Below are 18,663 nucleotides of genomic sequence, written 5' to 3'. Positions count from 1 at the left end.
CGCTCCACAGTCTGGAGCCCTCTTTTGGCCTCTGAAAAGGTTTAATGGGGGATCAATCCACAACGCTAGTGTATTCAGCCTCCGAGGCCCAGCACGGGATCTCTAAGGTTTCCGCCTCGGGGCTGACCTGATCCTAGGAGGGCGCCCCGGGGTCGGGAAGCGTAATCACAGTGTCCCACGTGGGCCGGAACCGCGGGGGCACCAGCTGGGGGTGGGGGCGCCGGCAGCTCGGAGCGCGTCAGCAGCCCGCCCACTCTGCCCTCCCCTGGGCGGGGCCAGCCCCGACGGCGCTGACTCAGCAACGCGTGGGGGGAGTTTTGTCCCTCCGCGGACCCCGTTTCTCTCGCCCTCCGCCGCCACCGACCCGGTTTCCTTTTTCCGGCGCTCCGGGGCGAGAGGCAGGTCGGACCGCCCAGCCTGCGAAGCGCTGTGCCGTCCCGGCGCCGGCGTGAGGACACCGAAACTACCGTTCCCCCGCCGGGCAGCGTGGGCGCCATGAACGGAGCGGGTGAGGCGCCGCTCTTCCCTGCCGAGGCTCTGCCGGGGAGCCTCTGGGGGCTCCGCTGCGTCCCGGAGGCCCGGTGGCGGGGAAAGGCCGGGGCTGGGACCCCGGGCGACGGCGGGGATGGAGCTTTCTGGATGGGCTGGAGGGGCCCGGAGGGAGGCAGCTTCGTGGGCGAGGACGCTGGTGAAGGGCTTCTCTGCTGCTCTGTGGTCACCGCGGGATGCTCTTACCAAGTTAGAGGGAGTGTAGGAGAAGAGCCCTCCTCAGCCTTTTTTTGATGTTATGATCCCATCAGGTATTCCAGCAGGACTGAATTCGGAGAAGGTAGCGGCTCTGCTTCAGAAACTGAATTCCGACCCTCAGTTCGTACTGGCCCAGAATGTCGGCACCACTCACGACCTGCTGGACATCTGTTTGAAGAGGGCCACGGTGCAGGGGACTCAGCATGTGTTCCAGCACGCCGTGCATCAGGAAGGCAAGCCCGTCACCAACCAGAAGAGTTCAGGTGAGGTCTTCAAACTTCTTGCACACGTCCCTTGACTTTCCTGAGAGCATACCATTGTGGCGTCTTACCTAAGAACGGTCTTAAAGGGAACAGAAGTTTGGATGGAGAGAACTTGGGATAAATTCTTAAGAGAATAGACGCAGATACAGGCAGATCCAAGGAAGCTACATTGTGACTTGTTTTGCTGCTCTGTGTCTCCTTGGTGTATTTGATTTGAGCACTCAAGTGACTGACTAGTCCAAGGTCATCTGTTTGAATGTACTTCAGGGATACTCTGTCCTGAAGTTATATGATTGCAGCCCGATGTCTTGGAAATACTCTTTCTTGGTACAAAACATGCAAAAATGGGACTTCCCTGGTGGAGCAGTGGATAAGAATCTGTCTGTCAGTGCAGGGCTCGGGGTTCCATCCCTGGTCTGGGAAGATCCCACAAGCCTGGGAGTAACTAAGCCTTTGTGCCACAACTGCTGAACCTTGCTCCTCAACTAAGACCCAGTGTAGCCAAAAATTAAAAAAAGAAACGTAAAAATTTTCATACCCCAGAGAACTCCTCCATGTTGCCCTGAAGGCCATGTGTGTGATGGAAAAGACACAATGTAATTGCATCAAAACATCATCAAATGTTTTTGAGCATGCCTTTTAGTTGCAACTTGAACAAATGTGCTAAAGGTTCAGTTCCCACTCAGAGACCAGTTTGTATGCCTTGCTGGTCAAGAGCTCTTGTTCTACAGTCTGGCACCACAAGAAAAACAGCTACAGTGAAAGATGGCCTATCTAGGAACCTAAATAAGGAGGACATTCTGACAGCAGAATTACACTAAAAGAACTTTTTAAAGCCTGTGTATGTTAGTTGCTCCGTTGTGTCTGACTCTTTGCAACCCCACGGACTGTAGCCTGCCTATCCATTTAAAAACTTCTCCCAGTCTATTTATTTTGGCAGAAAGTGGATCAGTGCTTGTTTGAAGCCAGCCAAAACTCAAAAGTGTACATTTATGATGTAGATGTATTTTATTGTATGTAAATTATACCTCAGTAAAGTTGATTTTTAAATTTTAAGGAAAAAATTATGACCCTGCAATAATTAATGTTTTGTCATCATAGAAAATGCTTGGGGTGGTGTGGCCTGTCAGGCCACAAATTACTCAGTCAGTAATGCCCCGTGGTCTTACATGGTGTTGAATTGCAGTGACCTCTTAGGGAAGAGCCTGGAAATGTGCATCTGCAACAAATCAGGTCTTATATGTTCTGTAGTGTCACTTTTACTTACAAAAGATATAGATAACACATGAGCTATGTAGTTTATTTTCATGCAGTTTTCACATTAACAGTTCATCTAGATTTCCTCACTAGGAAATAATATTGTATGTATGAGAGAGGTAACTAAGTCATTAGTAATTTAGGTATGCTAAATCATTAGCGATTTTGAAAAAACACGGTATGTATACTAGTGGTAAAGAACCTGCCTGCCAATGCAGGAGACATAAGAGACATGGGTTCTATCCCTGGGTAGGGAAGATACTCTGGAGAAGAGCATGGTAACCCACTCTAGTATTCTTGCCTGGAGAATCCCATAGACAGAGGAGCCTGGCAGGCTACAGTCCATGGAATCGTAGAGTTGGACATGACTGAAGCACAAAGATCACTTAAGTCGGTACAGAAGATGGTAACATGGTGGAGTTTGTGGTTATCCACTTATAGGACAAATGAAGAATATGATTATATGCTTGAGGGGTAGCATAACATTTTTAGAGCCAACTTTACATATGGATTCAAAACATTGCTGTCTCAAAAATGGTAGATGAAAGAAAGATAATGTGTTCTGATTAAAAGAAAGTAAGTAAAGTAAAGTCGCTCAGTCGTGTCCGACTCTTTGCAACCCCATGGACTGTAGCCTACCAGGCTCCTCTGTCCATGGGATTTTCCAGGCAAGAGTACTGGAGTGGGTTGCCATTTTCTTCTCCAGGTGATCTTCCCAACCCAGGGATTGAACCTGGGTCTCCAGCATTGCAGACAGACACTTTACCATCAGAGCCACCGGAGAAAGCTATGACAAACCCAGACAGTGTATTAAACAGCAGAGACATTACTTAGCTGGCAAAGGTCCATATAGTCAAAGCTATGGTTTTTCCAGTAGTCATGTATAGATGTGAAAGTTGGACCATAAAGAAGGCTGAGCGCCAAAGAATTGATGCTTTCGAACTGTGGTACTGGAGAAGACTCTTAAGAGTCCCTTGGACTACAAGGGAGATCAAACCAGTCAATCCTAAAGGAAATCAACCCTAAATATTCATTGGAAGGACTGATGCTAAAGCTGAAGCGCCAATACTCTAGCCACCTAATATGAAAAGCTGACTCATTGAAAGAGACCATGATGCTGGGGAAGATTGAAGGTAGGAGGAGAGGGGGTGACAGAGGATGAGATGGTTGGATGGCATCACTGACTCAGTGGACATGAGTTCGAGCAAGCTTCGGGAGATGGTAGAGGACAGGGAAGCCTGGCGTGCTGCAGTCCATGGGGTCACAAAGAGTTGGACATGACTGAACAGCAACAAGATGATGGCAAAGGCACTGATGCCAAGATGCAGGTGAAGAGTGTGGAGTAGTGTGACAATGACCTGTGCGTATGGAAAGCGCAGTGCTGCTTTGTCAATTTATTGTAGTGACACGATTTTAAGTTATCTATATATTTAAGCTACTAAGTTAAATATTGTAGGTAGTTACTGTTTCCTCTATATTTTTAAGTGTTCATATAATCCAGTTAACTAAATAACTTAAAAAAAGTTTCTTCTTGGAGGCATGGGGATTGATTTATGTTAGAGTCACCTTATATTGAGGCATATACTATGTATTCCAGATTAAAGGGTAGGGACTTTTTGAAACTTTTGCCATGTACTGCCGAGTTGCCTTCGGGTATTTTTTTACCTGTTTAGATTCCTATCCAAGGTGTGTAAGAATGCTGTGTCCCTGGGTCCTGGCCAATACTGGGCATTATTAATTGTAAAATAATGCTTTCCCACTTAACAAATATCTTATGATGAACTTAAAAAAAAATGTTTCTTGGCTATTTGTCTCTTTTTTGACTATTAGTTATTCATGATCTCTACGCATATTTCTCTATCAATATTTCTTTTTCTAATTTTCTTAGGGCATTTGTAATTGACTCTTTATGTGATATGTAAAGAGATTTTTTTTAATATATTAAGGATATAAAACTTTGTATATATAACGCAAATAGTCAAAAAGAAACTACCTTTCTTGTTTTTGTATCTCTGCTTTTTGATTGGTCTTAAATTGTCCAAGATGTTATCATACATTCAGTGTTGGGGAATACAATTAGAACAGTGTAAGCTATGTGAACACTCACCCTAGTTTCTTGATTTGCTTTCTCCTTTCAGGACGATGCTGGATCTTTTCTTGTCTGAATGTTATGAGACTTCCATTCATGAGAAAATTCAATATTGAAGAATTTGAATTTAGTCAGTCTTACCTCTTTTTCTGGGACAAGGTATGGAACTGATTTTCAAGAGTCTTTTTGTTTCAGCATCAGCTTTGGTAGGGACTGTTTCTTCATTTCTTGCTTTTCCAGTTGTCATGTGCCTTCCATTATAGATGCGACACTGTTTGTTCTGATTTCCAAAGTATCAAAAATTGACTCTTTTCAAAGGCAGAACCACTCTAGGTTGGTAGGTAGCCTTTTTGCAATGAAATAATAAGTCTGATGACTTACCTTATTACTTCCTTGTGTCTTTCTTATTTAAAACTTTTTGTTTTCAATAATTTCTCCTTTTAGCATCTTTATGTAAGTCATTTGTCTTTCTAGGACCTAATTCCCTTTCTCTGGGTAGTACTTGTCTGAAAAACAGTAAATAATTTTATTCCTTTTTTAAAAAAATCTTTAAAGTGTACATTGTATGTGTCTGTTAGATATTTATTGATTGACGGCTCTAAGTATCAGATTTTTATTTCAGAATAAAGCACTGCCTTGTTCAGGATAAACTTATTACAGTGTGTACACACATTAAAAGAAAAGCTTTCACATATTCTTACGAAGCCAGATATTGATATTCCTGTTTTTTTTTTCCTTTGGCCACACCATGCAGCATGTTGGATCTTAGCTACTTACAACTCCTGTGTCTCCCTCATTCCAAGCAGATTCTTTCCCACAGAGCCATCAGGGAAACCCTTAGCTCCCCAGCCAGGGGTCAGACCCCTGCCTCTAGCAGTGGAAGCTTGGAGTCTTAACCGCTGAACCACCAGGGAAGTCCCAGAGATAGTGCTATTTAGATATCAACTTTAGTTTAAAAATACCGACTCTGTCGGGTCTGTAGTAGTTCCAGGATTCCTGTTCTGTTGCTAATGCCATTAAAGATATTAGCTCTTTTCTCCTATAATTTTATTTAACTTCTCTTACTTTAGGTTGAACGCTGTTATTTCTTCTTAAATGCTTTTGTGGACACAGCTCAGAAAAAGGAGCCTGAGGATGGTAGGCTGGTGCAGTATTTGCTTATGAATCCTGCCAATGATGGAGGACAGTGGGATATGCTTGTCAATATTGTTGGTAAGAGCCCTTCTGTAAGAGAACTGAAACCCAGCTTCATGAAACAAGGCTTTGTAGTTCAGCATAGGCCATTTCTTTGGTGTTTAAGTATAGAGTAGAACTGGTCCCCAGAAGGGTATACAGTTAGCTCTAAGAATCTTTATCTCACGTTCTTACCTAGTAAGTACCTTTCTTAAATTGGAGGTAAAGAGATAGGTACTTTGAAGTTTAGGTTAGAGAAGAAAATGTATTAAGTGTAACTAACTTTGTATGAAAAAGTTTCTCTCTTATCTATTGATGTAATCAAGAAACACATGAAAAACCGCAACTGTTTGAAAATATCCTCTTTCAGAAAATTGTCTTTGGGGGAAACTCCCTCATATTGAGTACTTTGCAAAGTGTGTTAGACTAAAAACAGAATTAATGCTAAGATGGGTGGATAAATATGCAGCTTAAATGACCTGTTTAATAATACTGTGAGATTGTTCAGTTTTCTGGGTTTCATTTTTGTTGTCATGTCTGGCTCTTTGTGACCCCATGAACTGCAGCACACTAGGCTCCCCTCTTCTTTACTGTCTCCTGGAGTTTGCTCACATTCATGTCCACTGAGTTGGTGATGCCATCCAACCATCTCGTCCTCTGTCGCCCCTTTCTTTTGCCCTCAATCTTTCCCAGCATCAGCGTCTTTTTCCAGTGAGTTGGCTCTTCTCATCAGGTAGCCATAGTATTAGAGCTTCAGCTTCAGCATCTGTCCTTCCAGTAAATATTTAGGATTGATTTCCTGGTTTGATCTCGTTGCTATCCAAGGGACTTTCAAGACTCTTCTCCAGCACCACAATTCGAAAGCATCAATTCTTTGGCACTCAGCCCCTTTTATGGTCCAGCTTTCACATCCATACATGACTACTCAAAAATTGTAGCTTTGACAATACAGACCTTTGTCGGTGAAGTGATGTCTCTGCTTTTTAATAACTCTGTCTAGGTTTGTCATAGCTTTCCTTCCAAGAGCAAGTGTCTTTTAACTTCATGGCTGCAGTCACTGTTAGACTAGCAAAATATGGCCTATTTTTAAAAGCAATAGCTGTTTTTGTCCGAATTTCTGACACTTGGAATTTTTGTTTACTTTACGGAACATTAAAATTTGTTTTCTTTTAGAAAAATATGGTGTTATCCCTAAGAAGTGCTTCCCTGAAACTTACACAACAGAGGCAACCAGAAGGATGAATGATATTCTGAATCACAAGGTACAACATACGGAGCAGGGCAGGATTACATGTAATGTGCTTACCTTAGAACTCCTAACTGATTTTCCAAGGGCTTTTCTGGGCATTGCAGTGTATTGCAGTGTATTGCTCTATATATGATAGCTACTCAGTGTCCATCCAAGGCAGTGTAGCTGCATATTAACTTTAAAAATAACTGATGGGACTTCCCTGGTGGTCCAGTGGTTAAAAATCCACCTTCCAATGCAGGGGACAAGGGTTTGATCCCTGGTCATGGACCTGAGGCCCCACGTGCTGTGGGGCAACTAATAAGCCCACCCACCAGAACAAAGACCTAGTACAGCCAAAATAAAAAAATTATTATTTTTAAAGAATAATGGCAGTTAGTAGGGCGGTTTTTTCTTCTCTTTAAAAATATCTCACTTTTATTTCTGTTGACCATAATTCTTCCTTATGAGGACTGAGGAATGAAAGCCCCGTTCTCAGTGTGGGACAGGCACGTGGGGTGCTGTGCCTCTCACTTGGTTCTAGTGGAGGCAGACTGGGACAGCTTCACGGTCTAGTAAAACCAAACACAGCTCTTTGGAAGACTTCCTTAGAGACTAGGCACAGTTCTTGGGCTTCCCCAAACTACCTCAAGTGTAGTTTATCCACTCAATAAAACATTTGATGTAGTCGCTGAACTGCTTTTTATTGCCTCAGTTATCTTAATGAATCATTCTGTCTTTTCTACATAACCCAGTTTCCCAGGGAGGACTGTGAATCCTACAGGGATGCTGCTCTGCCTGCCAGACTTCTTTTTTAAGAACTGGGAGTTGCCAAAATCTGCTGTCTTGATCTATGAGGCCAAAAATTGGATTTGTCATCCCTGGAAGAAAGACTACATTTTAAAATAAACTGTAAAATATGTTTCCCCAATATGAGAAGTAGGTTATTTTCCACTCAGGAAACTCTGGGGAGTATTATCCACAGGCTAAAAGATCGTTAATAGTAAGGCCTTGGATTCCATTTCAGGTGGGAACAAGATCCTCTTTAGCCCTATGCTAGGTTTATGACTCACCTTTATCTTAGGCATCTCCCAAAATTGAAAACAACAAAAATGAAAAGTATATTGGGGTTTAGAATAGCCATGATCATAATGATTTTACAGAGAAGAAATAGACAACCAGGAAAAATCTAAATTAAAACATATTAGAGTGAATTAGTGGCATAATCAGCTTGCCTCCCATTTTTTCATGATAGGCATTTTGAAATCACATGTTTTCCCCATTCCCAGACACTTCACAAAGGGTACCATCAGTTGCAGAGCAGAAACAGTTATATCTAGTATTTTAGGGGAATCATCCATGTCTTTTCTCCTCATGGAGAAAGTTTTTCTGTCTATGTTTAAGTGGAGTTGTTGGGGAAAACATTTGCTTTTATGAACTTTGCCCTGGGTCTTGACTGAGTTATACTTCAAAATGGAGCTAGCATTGGTGTGTTAGTCTCCTTTACAGTTGAATTTGGGTAACTGTTGGAATGTTAAATAAATTTCTGTTATAGATGAGAGAATTCTGCATACGACTACGGAACCTGGTACACAGTGGTGCAACCAAAGAAGAAATCTCAGCCACACAGGACTCCATGATGGAGGAGGTAATAACAATTACTGAGTTTTTTGTAACCCTTTTAAAGAACCCTGAGAATGTTCCTATCTGTTAACTTGATTAGGAAGCATGGTCATTGTCATTAACGTTGAATTGAAAATTACTTATTTTACAGCTAAAAAGGCTGAGGTATAAACTTTGCAGTTTAGTATGGGACTTGTGGGATTCTCAGGTGGCTCAGCAGTAAGGAATCTACATGCCAACACAGGAGATGCTGTTTTGGTCTTTGGGTCAGAAAATCACTGAGAGGAGGAAAGGGCAAGCTGCTCCTTTATTCTTGTCAGGAAAATCCCCTGGACAGAGGAGCCTGGTGGTCTACAGTCTGTGGGGTCGCAAAGAGTTGGACACAGCTGAAAATCTGAGTATGCATACACACGGGACTTGTACTTGCATCTTCTGTTTCCCAATTTAGGATTCTGTATAATTTCATTCTTTATTCTTGAATACCTGCTAGGAGTTTGGCATTGGGAATACAGAGATGAGAAAGACAGTCTCTACTCCCAAGGAGCTCGATCCCTTGGTTTAAAAAGCACATGAATGATTATAATAAATCCTGTGCTGGAGATTATAAAAAAGGACTTGGTGGTCGTAGAGGAGGGAGTGAATAAGTCAGTGAACTGAAGGTTTCATGGGACAGATATTTGAACCAGTTCTTGAAAGAGCAGTAGAGACTTACCAGGTGGAAAACTGGGAAAACCATTCCAGACAACAGGACTTGCATGTACAGTGGCATGAACAAAGGTGAAATCTTCAGACAACAGAGTACCTGAAACATACCATTTTGTTAGTGTGTTTGGTAGCAAATTAAGCTAGAAAGGCAGAGCTGTGAGGGATCTTAGGTAGCTGCCAGATCTTTTGGCTTTATTCTGTAGCAATAAAAATGGGGAGCTATTGATGGTTATAGTGGTTAAAAGAATGTATGTGAAGACATTTTGGAAAATTTAAAGAGCATTAAACAAATACCAGGCTGCAGTATTTATTATCAAGGCAGTAGGAATCTTTATTACATAATTACATCAATGATTACATTTAATACTATCCATAATCCAAATGAATATGTATAAAACTGTGAAATTGCTTTAAGAAAAGTACAAACATTTCTATTTTTCATCTAGTGGACCCATTACTTGGAGTCACTCAACTAACAGTTCTTTCAGGACTATTTTTGTGGAATTAAAATGGTCTAATTTTTTTTTTTTTTTTACTACAGTGGACATTAATGCTTCACTCATGTTTTCTTTTAAATTTTAGAGAGGCTGCATAGTGTAGTCCCGAGTATGGTCTTCAAGGTCAGACCATCTCGCCTTCTCATTAACAGCCATGTGACCTGGGATAGGTTCCTCAAACTCTCAAGTCTCAGTTTGTTTGTGTGTAATGCCTCTACCCGCTCGCTTGATATAATTTAGTTTCTTAAATATTGTTCAGTGGCTGAATCCAGAGGTGTCATTTTGCCTGATACTTTTAAACTATTTCATATTCACCTCTTTTAGGGCTCTAGCTTGATACAGTTTAGTTTCTTAAATGTTGTTCAGTGTCTGAATACAGCAGAGGTGTCATTTTGCCTGATACATTTAAATTGTCTCATATTTACTTCTCTCTCTACTCCTTAAGTGTTCTTTGTTAAGAAAGGTATCTGTGGTAAAAGAAATAGGCTTTGGAATAGGACATGGGTTTCACCTCTATCACGTAACAGCTCTATGATCTTGGATAAAATTACTTAACCTGTCTCAGATTCAGTTTGAGTTTAAAATGCATTCCTCATTGGATTTTTGTGGGGATCACATAAAGAATTAAATATCTGAGTGTAAATCCTAGTGCCTGGTACATAGCAGTTATCCAGTAAATGGTAGTTTTCTTGTTTCTTCCTTAGAATGATCTCTCTTCTTAAGGCCATGTCTCTTGCATAACATGCCCTTATGATTATACTAAGATGGTGGGGTGTAGGGGTTAGGGAGGAAGGGTCTGTAAAGAGTTAATGGAAATAGGCCCAGATGGTACTTATTGCAGATCACAAGCATCCTTTTGACTTAAAGATATTTGCTTTAATGATCTTTTAAATGATGTATCTGAAGTCTATGATCTCGCCCTGCGATTATCTGGTAAGAGGGCAAATATATTCTATATATCTTTTCTCTCCTTTCCTAACCTTGGAAAAAGTAAAACACTATATCTTGCTAAGTCGTGAGTATGAGTGTTTTCAGGATTATTTACTTAATGATTCTCTGTTGACTACAGAATTCTGTGTGGTAGTCTTTAGATTTTTACAATTCCCTAGATGACTGCTCATTAGTGAACCTGACTCTTTGGTAATGAAGAGTCTAGTTGTGGTTTTAAAGCCACAAATTAGCACCTGTGATTTGCCTAGCCTTGTAGGCACATCAAAATGATGACTTGAATCAACAGCCATGAAGCTCACATAGCTTTGAATGAGATGTATTTATGCTAAAGGCATTCTTTCTAAGGAGGCTTCCCTGGTGGCTCAGTGGGTAAAAAATCTGCCTCTGTGATGCAGGAGACTCGGGTTTGATCCCTGGGTTGGGAAGATCCCCTGGAAACGGGAATGGCTACCCACTCCAGTATTCTTGCCTGGAGAATCCCATGGACAAAGGAGCCTGGTGGGCCATAGTCCATGGGGTCAGAAAGGGTCAGACATGAGTGAATTTACTGAGCACAGCACAGCACACACCTAGTTATCTCTTTCTTTTTATCTTTCTTCTGGAGGGCTACCTGTTTCTTTAATTTCTTCAGCTGAACAGTTAACTTCTTAGTTTGAAGCACATAATATATTTGAATTACATTTGCTAATCATTCTACCTTGTTGCACATTAGAGGCTTTTGAGTGTTATACCAGGAGCATGAATAAGGCTTGTACTTTTAAACTTTTATAGATATAAGAAATTGCATACTAACTAACCCAGGGCAGGATGATATAGAAAGTCCTTGTGATCCAGAGGTTATCACTGCTAACTCTCTGATACTTTTCCTTAAGTACTTTTTTTCATTTAAGATAATATAAAATTTAGCTTAAAAAAGGGGGGTCCTATACACTGTTAATAAGTTCCTTTTTTCATTTTCTTTGTCTTTCTCTAGTGCCTGTAGTTTTTTTTATATGCAAACTTTTTTTAAAAATTATTTTTTAAATGAAGGGTAACTGCTTTACAGAATTTTGTTGTTTTCTGTCAGACCACAACATGAATCAGCCGTAGGTATACATATATTCCCTCCCTCTTGAACCTCCCTCCCACCTCCCTGCCCATCCCACCCCCTAGGTTGATACAGAGCCCCTGTTTGAGTTTCCTGAGCCATATAGCAAATTCCCATTGGCTATCTATTTTATATATGGTAATGTAAGTTTCCTTGTTACTCTTTCCATACATCTCACCCTCTCCTCCCCTCTCCCCATGTCCATAAGTCTATTCTCTGTGTCTGCTTCTCCATTGCTGCCCTGTAAATAAATTCTTCAGTACCATTTTTCTAGATTCCAAATATATGCATTAGAATACAATATTTATCTTTCTCTCTCTGACTTACTTCAGTCTGTATAATAGGTTCTAGGTTCATCCACCTCATTAGAACTGACTCACATGCATTCCTTTTTATGGCTGAGTAATATTCCATTGTGTATATGTACCACAACTTCTTTATCCATTCATCTGTCAATGGACATCTAGGTTGCTTCCATGTTCTAGCCATTGTAAATAGTGCTGCAATGAACAATGGGATGCGTGTGTCTTTTTCAGTTTTGGTTTGCTCAGGGTATATGCCTAGAATTGGGATTGCTAGGTCATGAAAAAAAGTGAAAGTGAAGTTGCTCAGTTGTGTCTGATTCTTTGCGACCCCATGGACTGTAGCTCGCCAGGCTCCTCCGTCCATGGGATCTTCCAGGCAAGAGTACTGGAGTGGGCTGCCATTTCCTTCTCCAAAGGATCTTCCCCACCCAGGGATCGAACCCAGCTCTCCCACATTATAGACAGACACTTTACCGTCTGAGCTACCAGGGACGCCACCAGGGAAGCTGGGTCATGTGGTGGTTTTAGTCCTAGTTTTTTAAGGAATCTACATACTGTCTTCCATAGCGGCTGTATCAGTTTTACATTCCCACCAACAGTGCATACTCTCTCCAGCATTTATTGTTTGTAGACTTTTTGATGATGGCCATTCTGACTGGTGTGAGGTTATATCTCATTATAGTTTTGATTTGCATTTCTCTAATAATGAGCGATATTGAGCATCTTTTCACATGTTTGTTAGCCATCTGTATGTATTCTTTGGAAAAATTGCTTAGGTCTTTTTCCTACTTTTTGATTGGGTTGTTTGTTTTTCTGGTATTGAATTGTATGAGCTGCTTGTATTTTTTGGAAATTAATCTTTTGTCAGTTGTTTTCATTTGCTATTATTTTCTCCCGTTCTGAGGATTGTCTTTTCACCTCATTTATAGTTTCCTTTGCTGTGCAAAAGCTTTTAGGTTTAATCAGGTCCCACTTATTTACTTTTGTTTTTATTTCCATTACTCTAGGAGGTGGGTCATAGAGGATCTTACTTTATGTCATCGAGTATACACAAGCTTTAAAGGTTACTTTCCATTTACAGTTATTATAAGAAACTGGCTATAACCTCCTTGTTGTACAGTACATCCTTGAGCTTGTCTTACAACCTTTAGTTTGTAGCCCCCACTCTCCCATCCTTACACTTACTACCCCTCCCCACACACACAGGTAACCACTAGTTTTTCTCTATATCTGTGAGTCTGCCTCTTTTTTGGTCATATTCATTAGTTTGCTGTATCTTTTAGATTTCACACGTAAGTGATGTCATACAGTATTTCTCTGTCTGACTTATTTCACTTAGCATAAACGTCAAAAATATAAGAAGATCTACAGTGAGCTAGCCACTGGGGGATTTAAGCTGAGGAGTGATGTGGCATGCTGAAACAGAGGGAGAGGAAGAAGGGAGGCCGGTGTGGAGGCTGTTGTTGTATAGATGAGATATGATAGTGGTTCCCACCAGATGGATGAAAATGAGAATGAAGAGAAGTGGATATATTTGAGGGTGGTGTATCTTCAAAGTAAAGATAACAGGACTTGCCAATGTGGAGGACAAGGAAGAGGGACGCTTTGGGTGATATAAATGGAAGGTTTCCAGGTGGGGAGAAAAGGCTTTTGAGTGATTATGAGGGAACCTGTATGTGGTCAGGGATAGCAATGTGAATGAGAGAAGTAGTAATTGAAAAAGCAGGATTTGGGAGGAGGGAAAGAGTAAATGTGCTTAACGTAGTGCTTTCAAACTTTACAGTCAAATCCCTTGGGGATCTTGTTAAAGTGCAGATTGACTCAGTAGATCTGGGTGGAGCTGGAGAGTCTGAATTTCTCACTATTTCTTTGATCCAAACAGACTCTAAAAGTAATCTGAAGGTAATCATGTGATTCTTACTTATCATCTTTGTGAGTACATTTCCTTTAACATCACAGAAGGGCACACACCTTTAAAGTGTCTTTCCCTGCCCTAAAATATATCTAATGCCTCCAGGAAGTTTCTCCTCCTCCACCTGGTTTTGCTGACACAAGTAGGGGTTTTGTTTTTAAAACAGATCCCTGCCTTTCTTTCATTCCCCACCAGAAAGCAGTAGAGAGCTGTCTCCTCTCCCCTTTCTCTGCATTGTCAGCAGTCACCAGGGTCTCCACTCCTCTAACGTGACTGGTTCACTTACCCTCGGCACCAAACCTTCTCCAAAGTTCAGCTGTTTTCTGTAACCATTTCTGTGTCCTGGCAGTCATTCTTCGCCATTATCAATAGGTCACTTTTGAACCTAATTTCTCCATCAGTGAAACGAAAAGGTCAGAGTAGATGATTTCTTAATAGCACTGTAGCTTTGTGTTTTTACAATAGAAGAAAATCAAATTTCTACAGTGCTCTGGACTTTACTGGAAAATCCAATATTGTAAATACAAATGAAGATTCCAAGATTCTGTCACTTCTGCAGTTGAACTCTTTCAGCTTTACCAGTTTTGCTCCATTACAAGTAGCTTGGTTGTTACCATTGCACTATCTTCCCATTCTTTTGGGTTGAACAGAAAGTTCATTCAGGTTTTTCATAACATCCTATGGAAAAACCCAAACGAACTTTTTGGCCAAGCCAGCCATTTCTAATTACTATGGTTTCCTCCATTCTGTGTCTGCCTATAGCTGGCTTTAAACTCTCACCCTTCTAAGCATTCATGACTGACTCTCAACTATCACATCCTGCCTTCCTCCTCTCACTTGGTGGTCTGTCTTCCAGTTTAGCCATGAGGATGGGAATTGACTCTATCCAACATCATTCGTCTTTAAATTGGGGTCCATGCATTCTTTCCCTGTGTCCTGTATTTCGTGCTTTCTGTGTCTTTTTTCTTATTTCCATTGCCTTTTGGGTTCTATTATTCACCAGTATTCAGTTCTGTATAATAACTTGGGTTCAATGTCCAGTATCTTTTATTGTCCTTAATGTCGACTTCATCTTGTGAGAAACAGGTAACAACTCCCGAGTTGTCCACCAGAGAGCAGGCTCAGATACCCAAAGCTCGCTGCCAGCTTTGTATTTTGGGAACAGTTTTTCAGAACGGCAGAGTCTCTTATCAAGAATTGAAGTATCATGGGCCCTGGAGATTATAATTCGGAAAATTGTTAAAAATTAGAGCTTGTTTCACTATTGTTAGTTGACTTGGAGACAAACATTCCTTCCAAAGTGTTTTAAATCGACTTGAATGTGAATGGCTTTGGATAATTTATTGTCATGGTAAACAAATAATACAAAACAAAGCAACATTGCCTCACGTTACAGTTTTACTAAAATACAAGAGAAAGAGATGTCACCCTTATCTTCATTCATCCCTTGTATATATCTTTGATAAAAATTCAGCTTTATAAAACATGCAGTAGGGCATAAATATTTGTATTCCAAAAAAAGGTGAATTATAGAGTTCATTTAGATAGCTAAAATGCAGATTTCCTTTAGTGCATTTTTGATAAGAAGGAAGGAATGATTTCACACTTTTTACTATAAAGAGGGGGTCAGATGCCCAATAAGGTATATGTAAATCATAGGGTAAAACACTCATATTTATATTTAGAAGGTGTTTAAAAGTAAACAGAAGTTCACTTACTTGTCTTAATCTTTATTAGGCCTAGCCGTTGTCTCCCCCGTTTTTTCTCTAGGGCCTAACTGAACTGGGTAAACCAAGTGGATGACTTGAGAATTAATTAAAATGACCCCATATAAAATGTTCATACACATGTGACAATGATTATTAGTTGAAAATACACATTGTTTAAGTCTATCAAACCTTCCTTATTCAAACATATTCTTATTATACACTTTAGTTGTCTTGACCATAATTAACCAGTGGCAGGGTCCTCATGATGAAAATTAACCATTTGTGGCCTTGGTGCTGAGGAAATACAAACTGACTCTTGGGTCCTTATGAATCTCAAAAAGAGCTCATTAATCCTTGGCTAGATTAGCTCAATTACAGCTGCTCATGTGATGCCCTGCTGCTGCTTTTCTGTGTTAAGAGACTAGCTCGAGAATGATATGTTAAAAAGAGAGGCACCAGGGCCTCCCTGGTGGCTGTGTGGTAAAGATTCTGCCTGCTAGTGCAGGAGACATGGGTTCGATCCCTGGTCTGGGAAGATCCCGCATGCCGCAAAGTAGCTAAGCCTGTGCGCCACAACTTCTGAGTTGCTCTAGAGCCTGGAGGCTGCAACTACTGAAGGCCATGTGCCCATGCTGCACGACAAGAGAATCCACTGCAATGAGAAGCCCGAACACCACAACTAGACAGTAGCCCCTGCTTTCCACAGCTGGGGAAAAGCCCATACAGCAACGAAGGCCCAGCACAGCCAAAAATAAACAATTCTAAAAAGAGAGGGTGGTGGTTTAAGGACCAGGTGTTCAGGCTCATAAAACATAAAGTAAATCCTAGTAAAGGAAGATTCTCTCTTGGAAAACAAACATAAAATGAAAGGTACATGTAGCTTCATCTGTAGGTTAATGTGTTTCTGTTAAGGTGGTAGAAGCAGGCTCTGTCTTCATATGACATAAGAGTCTTTTTATCCTTAATTATAGGCCTGAAGTCATAGGCGGGCCTATTTCTAATTTTCTAGCTTTGGTTCAAAGAAGTTTGAACCTTGTTTATCAGGGTGTCTGTCCCAAGGCTTTTTTGAGGCCTGATTTTGTGATTTACTGGCTTTAGGACATCAGTCAAGCTGTTTATTTTCCTGAACCTTGGTTTCTTTATCTGTCAATGTGAATAGTATCTACCATTTTTGTTGAGAAGACTGAGAGACATGGTATTCACAGATTGCGGTACAGCACAGTAGACAGTATTTCCTTTTTTGTTTTAAACCCTGTATTGATGGAGCAATACTTTTGGGTTTTTTTGGACGATGTATAACTTTAGATCATGATTCTGCCAGTTACTAGCTGTGTGATCTTAAGTAGATTGCTTAATTTCTTTGAGTCTTTTGGAGGAGGAGGGAAGAGGGGAAATTACACCTTGAGAGAGTTCTATGAGAATTAAGTTAACCTAGCAGATATATAATGGCTGGCACAAAACAGTCACACTTAATAAATACAGGATCCATTTCTCTTAACTGTAATGGAGTATACAAATGTAAGGACAAACAGTGCAGGTAATTAGTGATGAGATTGGATCAGGGTGGTGACGGGGTGGAGAAAGAAGCAGATTATAGTGTATATTTTTTCAAAGGTAAAGGAAATTTGATACAGAAGAGAAAGTACTTTCTGTGCTCTGACCTTATACAGGGTGTGTCTCTATACTTCTATTTCTGTCGTTCTGTAAGATGAAACTAATATAAAGTATATCTTTGGATTGTAATGATGCTAACGTGAAGGTTTTGTGACATCTTTGGAGAGTGGGTTACAGTCTCACAACCCCAGAAATGGTACCTTACTACTCAGTGTATTCTTGTTCTAATATTACTTTCAATAGACATTGTCATCTAAGCTCCACCAAAAAGTTAGTGACTTTTCTGGGAGTAGAGACCCCCATCCCGATCAAAGCAAAACCTGGAAGCATAAAGGGAAGGAAATCTATTTATAAAATGTATGTAATTATTTGTCACTTGAAATACAATCAGCAGAGCAGCAACCCAGATCTTGTTGTGGATAAATGGTGAGTGGTTTCTTGGCTAAGGGAGTTTGACTTGCAGGGCAAATATGAAGCACTAAATATTAACATTTCAGAACTTTATTGTTTTGAGTGTTTAAGAACTCAGAAGTTTGCTGATACCAAATCTTGGACATCAACCTTCCAATTTTTGGAGCAGTATTAGGTTTCCTGTAAAATCTCTGACTTGAATATAGCCTCTGATTTCTTGTGTTCCCCAAGCTTGAAACTTGAAGAAAAGAGGTAAAAAATACTGCTTCCCTCTAGCCATTGCTCATCTGTCCTCCTTTTTTCCAGATATTCAGAGTGGTGTGCATCTGTTTGGGTAATCCACCAGAGACGTTCACCTGGGAGTATCGAGACAAAGATAAAAACTATCAAAAGATTGGCCCTGTAACACCCTTGAAGTTTTACAGGGAACATGTCAAGCCGCTCTTCAATATGGAAGATAAGGTTAGAGACTGGCGATGGCAGCCACTGGCTTTTTACTTTCAAATGCCTGTTGACTACAAGAAAGAGTATCCAATTCTGGGGTTAATATTCATGGTCATCCAACAAGACACTAAACCAAATTTTTCCTCCTTCTTCTGAAGTATTTTATATACCAGTTCAGTTGGTCACTCAGGATTCCCAGTGCTCCTCCTCAGAGACTTTTCTAACTGTGGGTCAGCAGTCAGTTTAATTCCCACAGCTCCCCTTATCTGAGCTCTGAGTCATTCTCCAGTCCAAAGACAATAAAAGTCTATTGGGCATTTCTTACCACGGGTTCAGAGCATCATTGTCTGTGGGCCCTCTGGGGACTCTCTCGTGGAAGGGAGCAGTATCTCAGCCTAGTTTTTCCCACTTAACTTAGGACTTCTCCACCTTCCTAGCAGGTGCCAGTCTTCCCTTCTTTATTGGCATTTTGACCCTCTTAAAGGGCTTTCCTGGTGGCTCAGATGGTAAAGGATCTGACTGTAATGCAGGGTTTGATCCATGGGTCCCGGGAAATCCCTGGGAAGATCCCCTGGAGAAAGCAAGGGCTACCCATTCCAGTATTCTTAGCTTAGAGAATTCCATGGATAGGGGAGTCTGGCGAGCTAC

At 40.8% G+C, this 18,663-nt stretch overlaps 1 protein-coding gene across 1 annotated transcript in view; it reads left to right on the top strand.

The window, feature by feature from the left end:
* Positions 1 to 320: 320 nt before the first annotated feature.
* The window catches only part of BLMH (bleomycin hydrolase), a 41,734-nt gene continuing 23,391 nt past the window's right edge, over positions 321 to 18,663 (top strand). The window contains exons 1-7 of the mRNA XM_020886822.2: positions 321 to 508; positions 801 to 1,010; positions 4,406 to 4,515; positions 5,427 to 5,568; positions 6,703 to 6,791; positions 8,313 to 8,405; positions 17,878 to 18,033. Of these exons, the coding sequence (XP_020742481.1) occupies positions 496 to 508; positions 801 to 1,010; positions 4,406 to 4,515; positions 5,427 to 5,568; positions 6,703 to 6,791; positions 8,313 to 8,405; positions 17,878 to 18,033 (813 nt within the window). The 5' untranslated portion in view covers positions 321 to 495. The remainder of the gene's footprint in view (positions 509 to 800; positions 1,011 to 4,405; positions 4,516 to 5,426; positions 5,569 to 6,702; positions 6,792 to 8,312; positions 8,406 to 17,877; positions 18,034 to 18,663) is intronic.

The sequence above is a fragment of the Odocoileus virginianus genome, chromosome 17 (assembly GCF_023699985.2).
Source record: "Odocoileus virginianus isolate 20LAN1187 ecotype Illinois chromosome 17, Ovbor_1.2, whole genome shotgun sequence".
Classification (NCBI taxonomy): Eukaryota; Metazoa; Chordata; class Mammalia; order Artiodactyla; family Cervidae; genus Odocoileus; species Odocoileus virginianus.
This window is presented reverse-complemented; position numbering and strand designations above follow the sequence as displayed.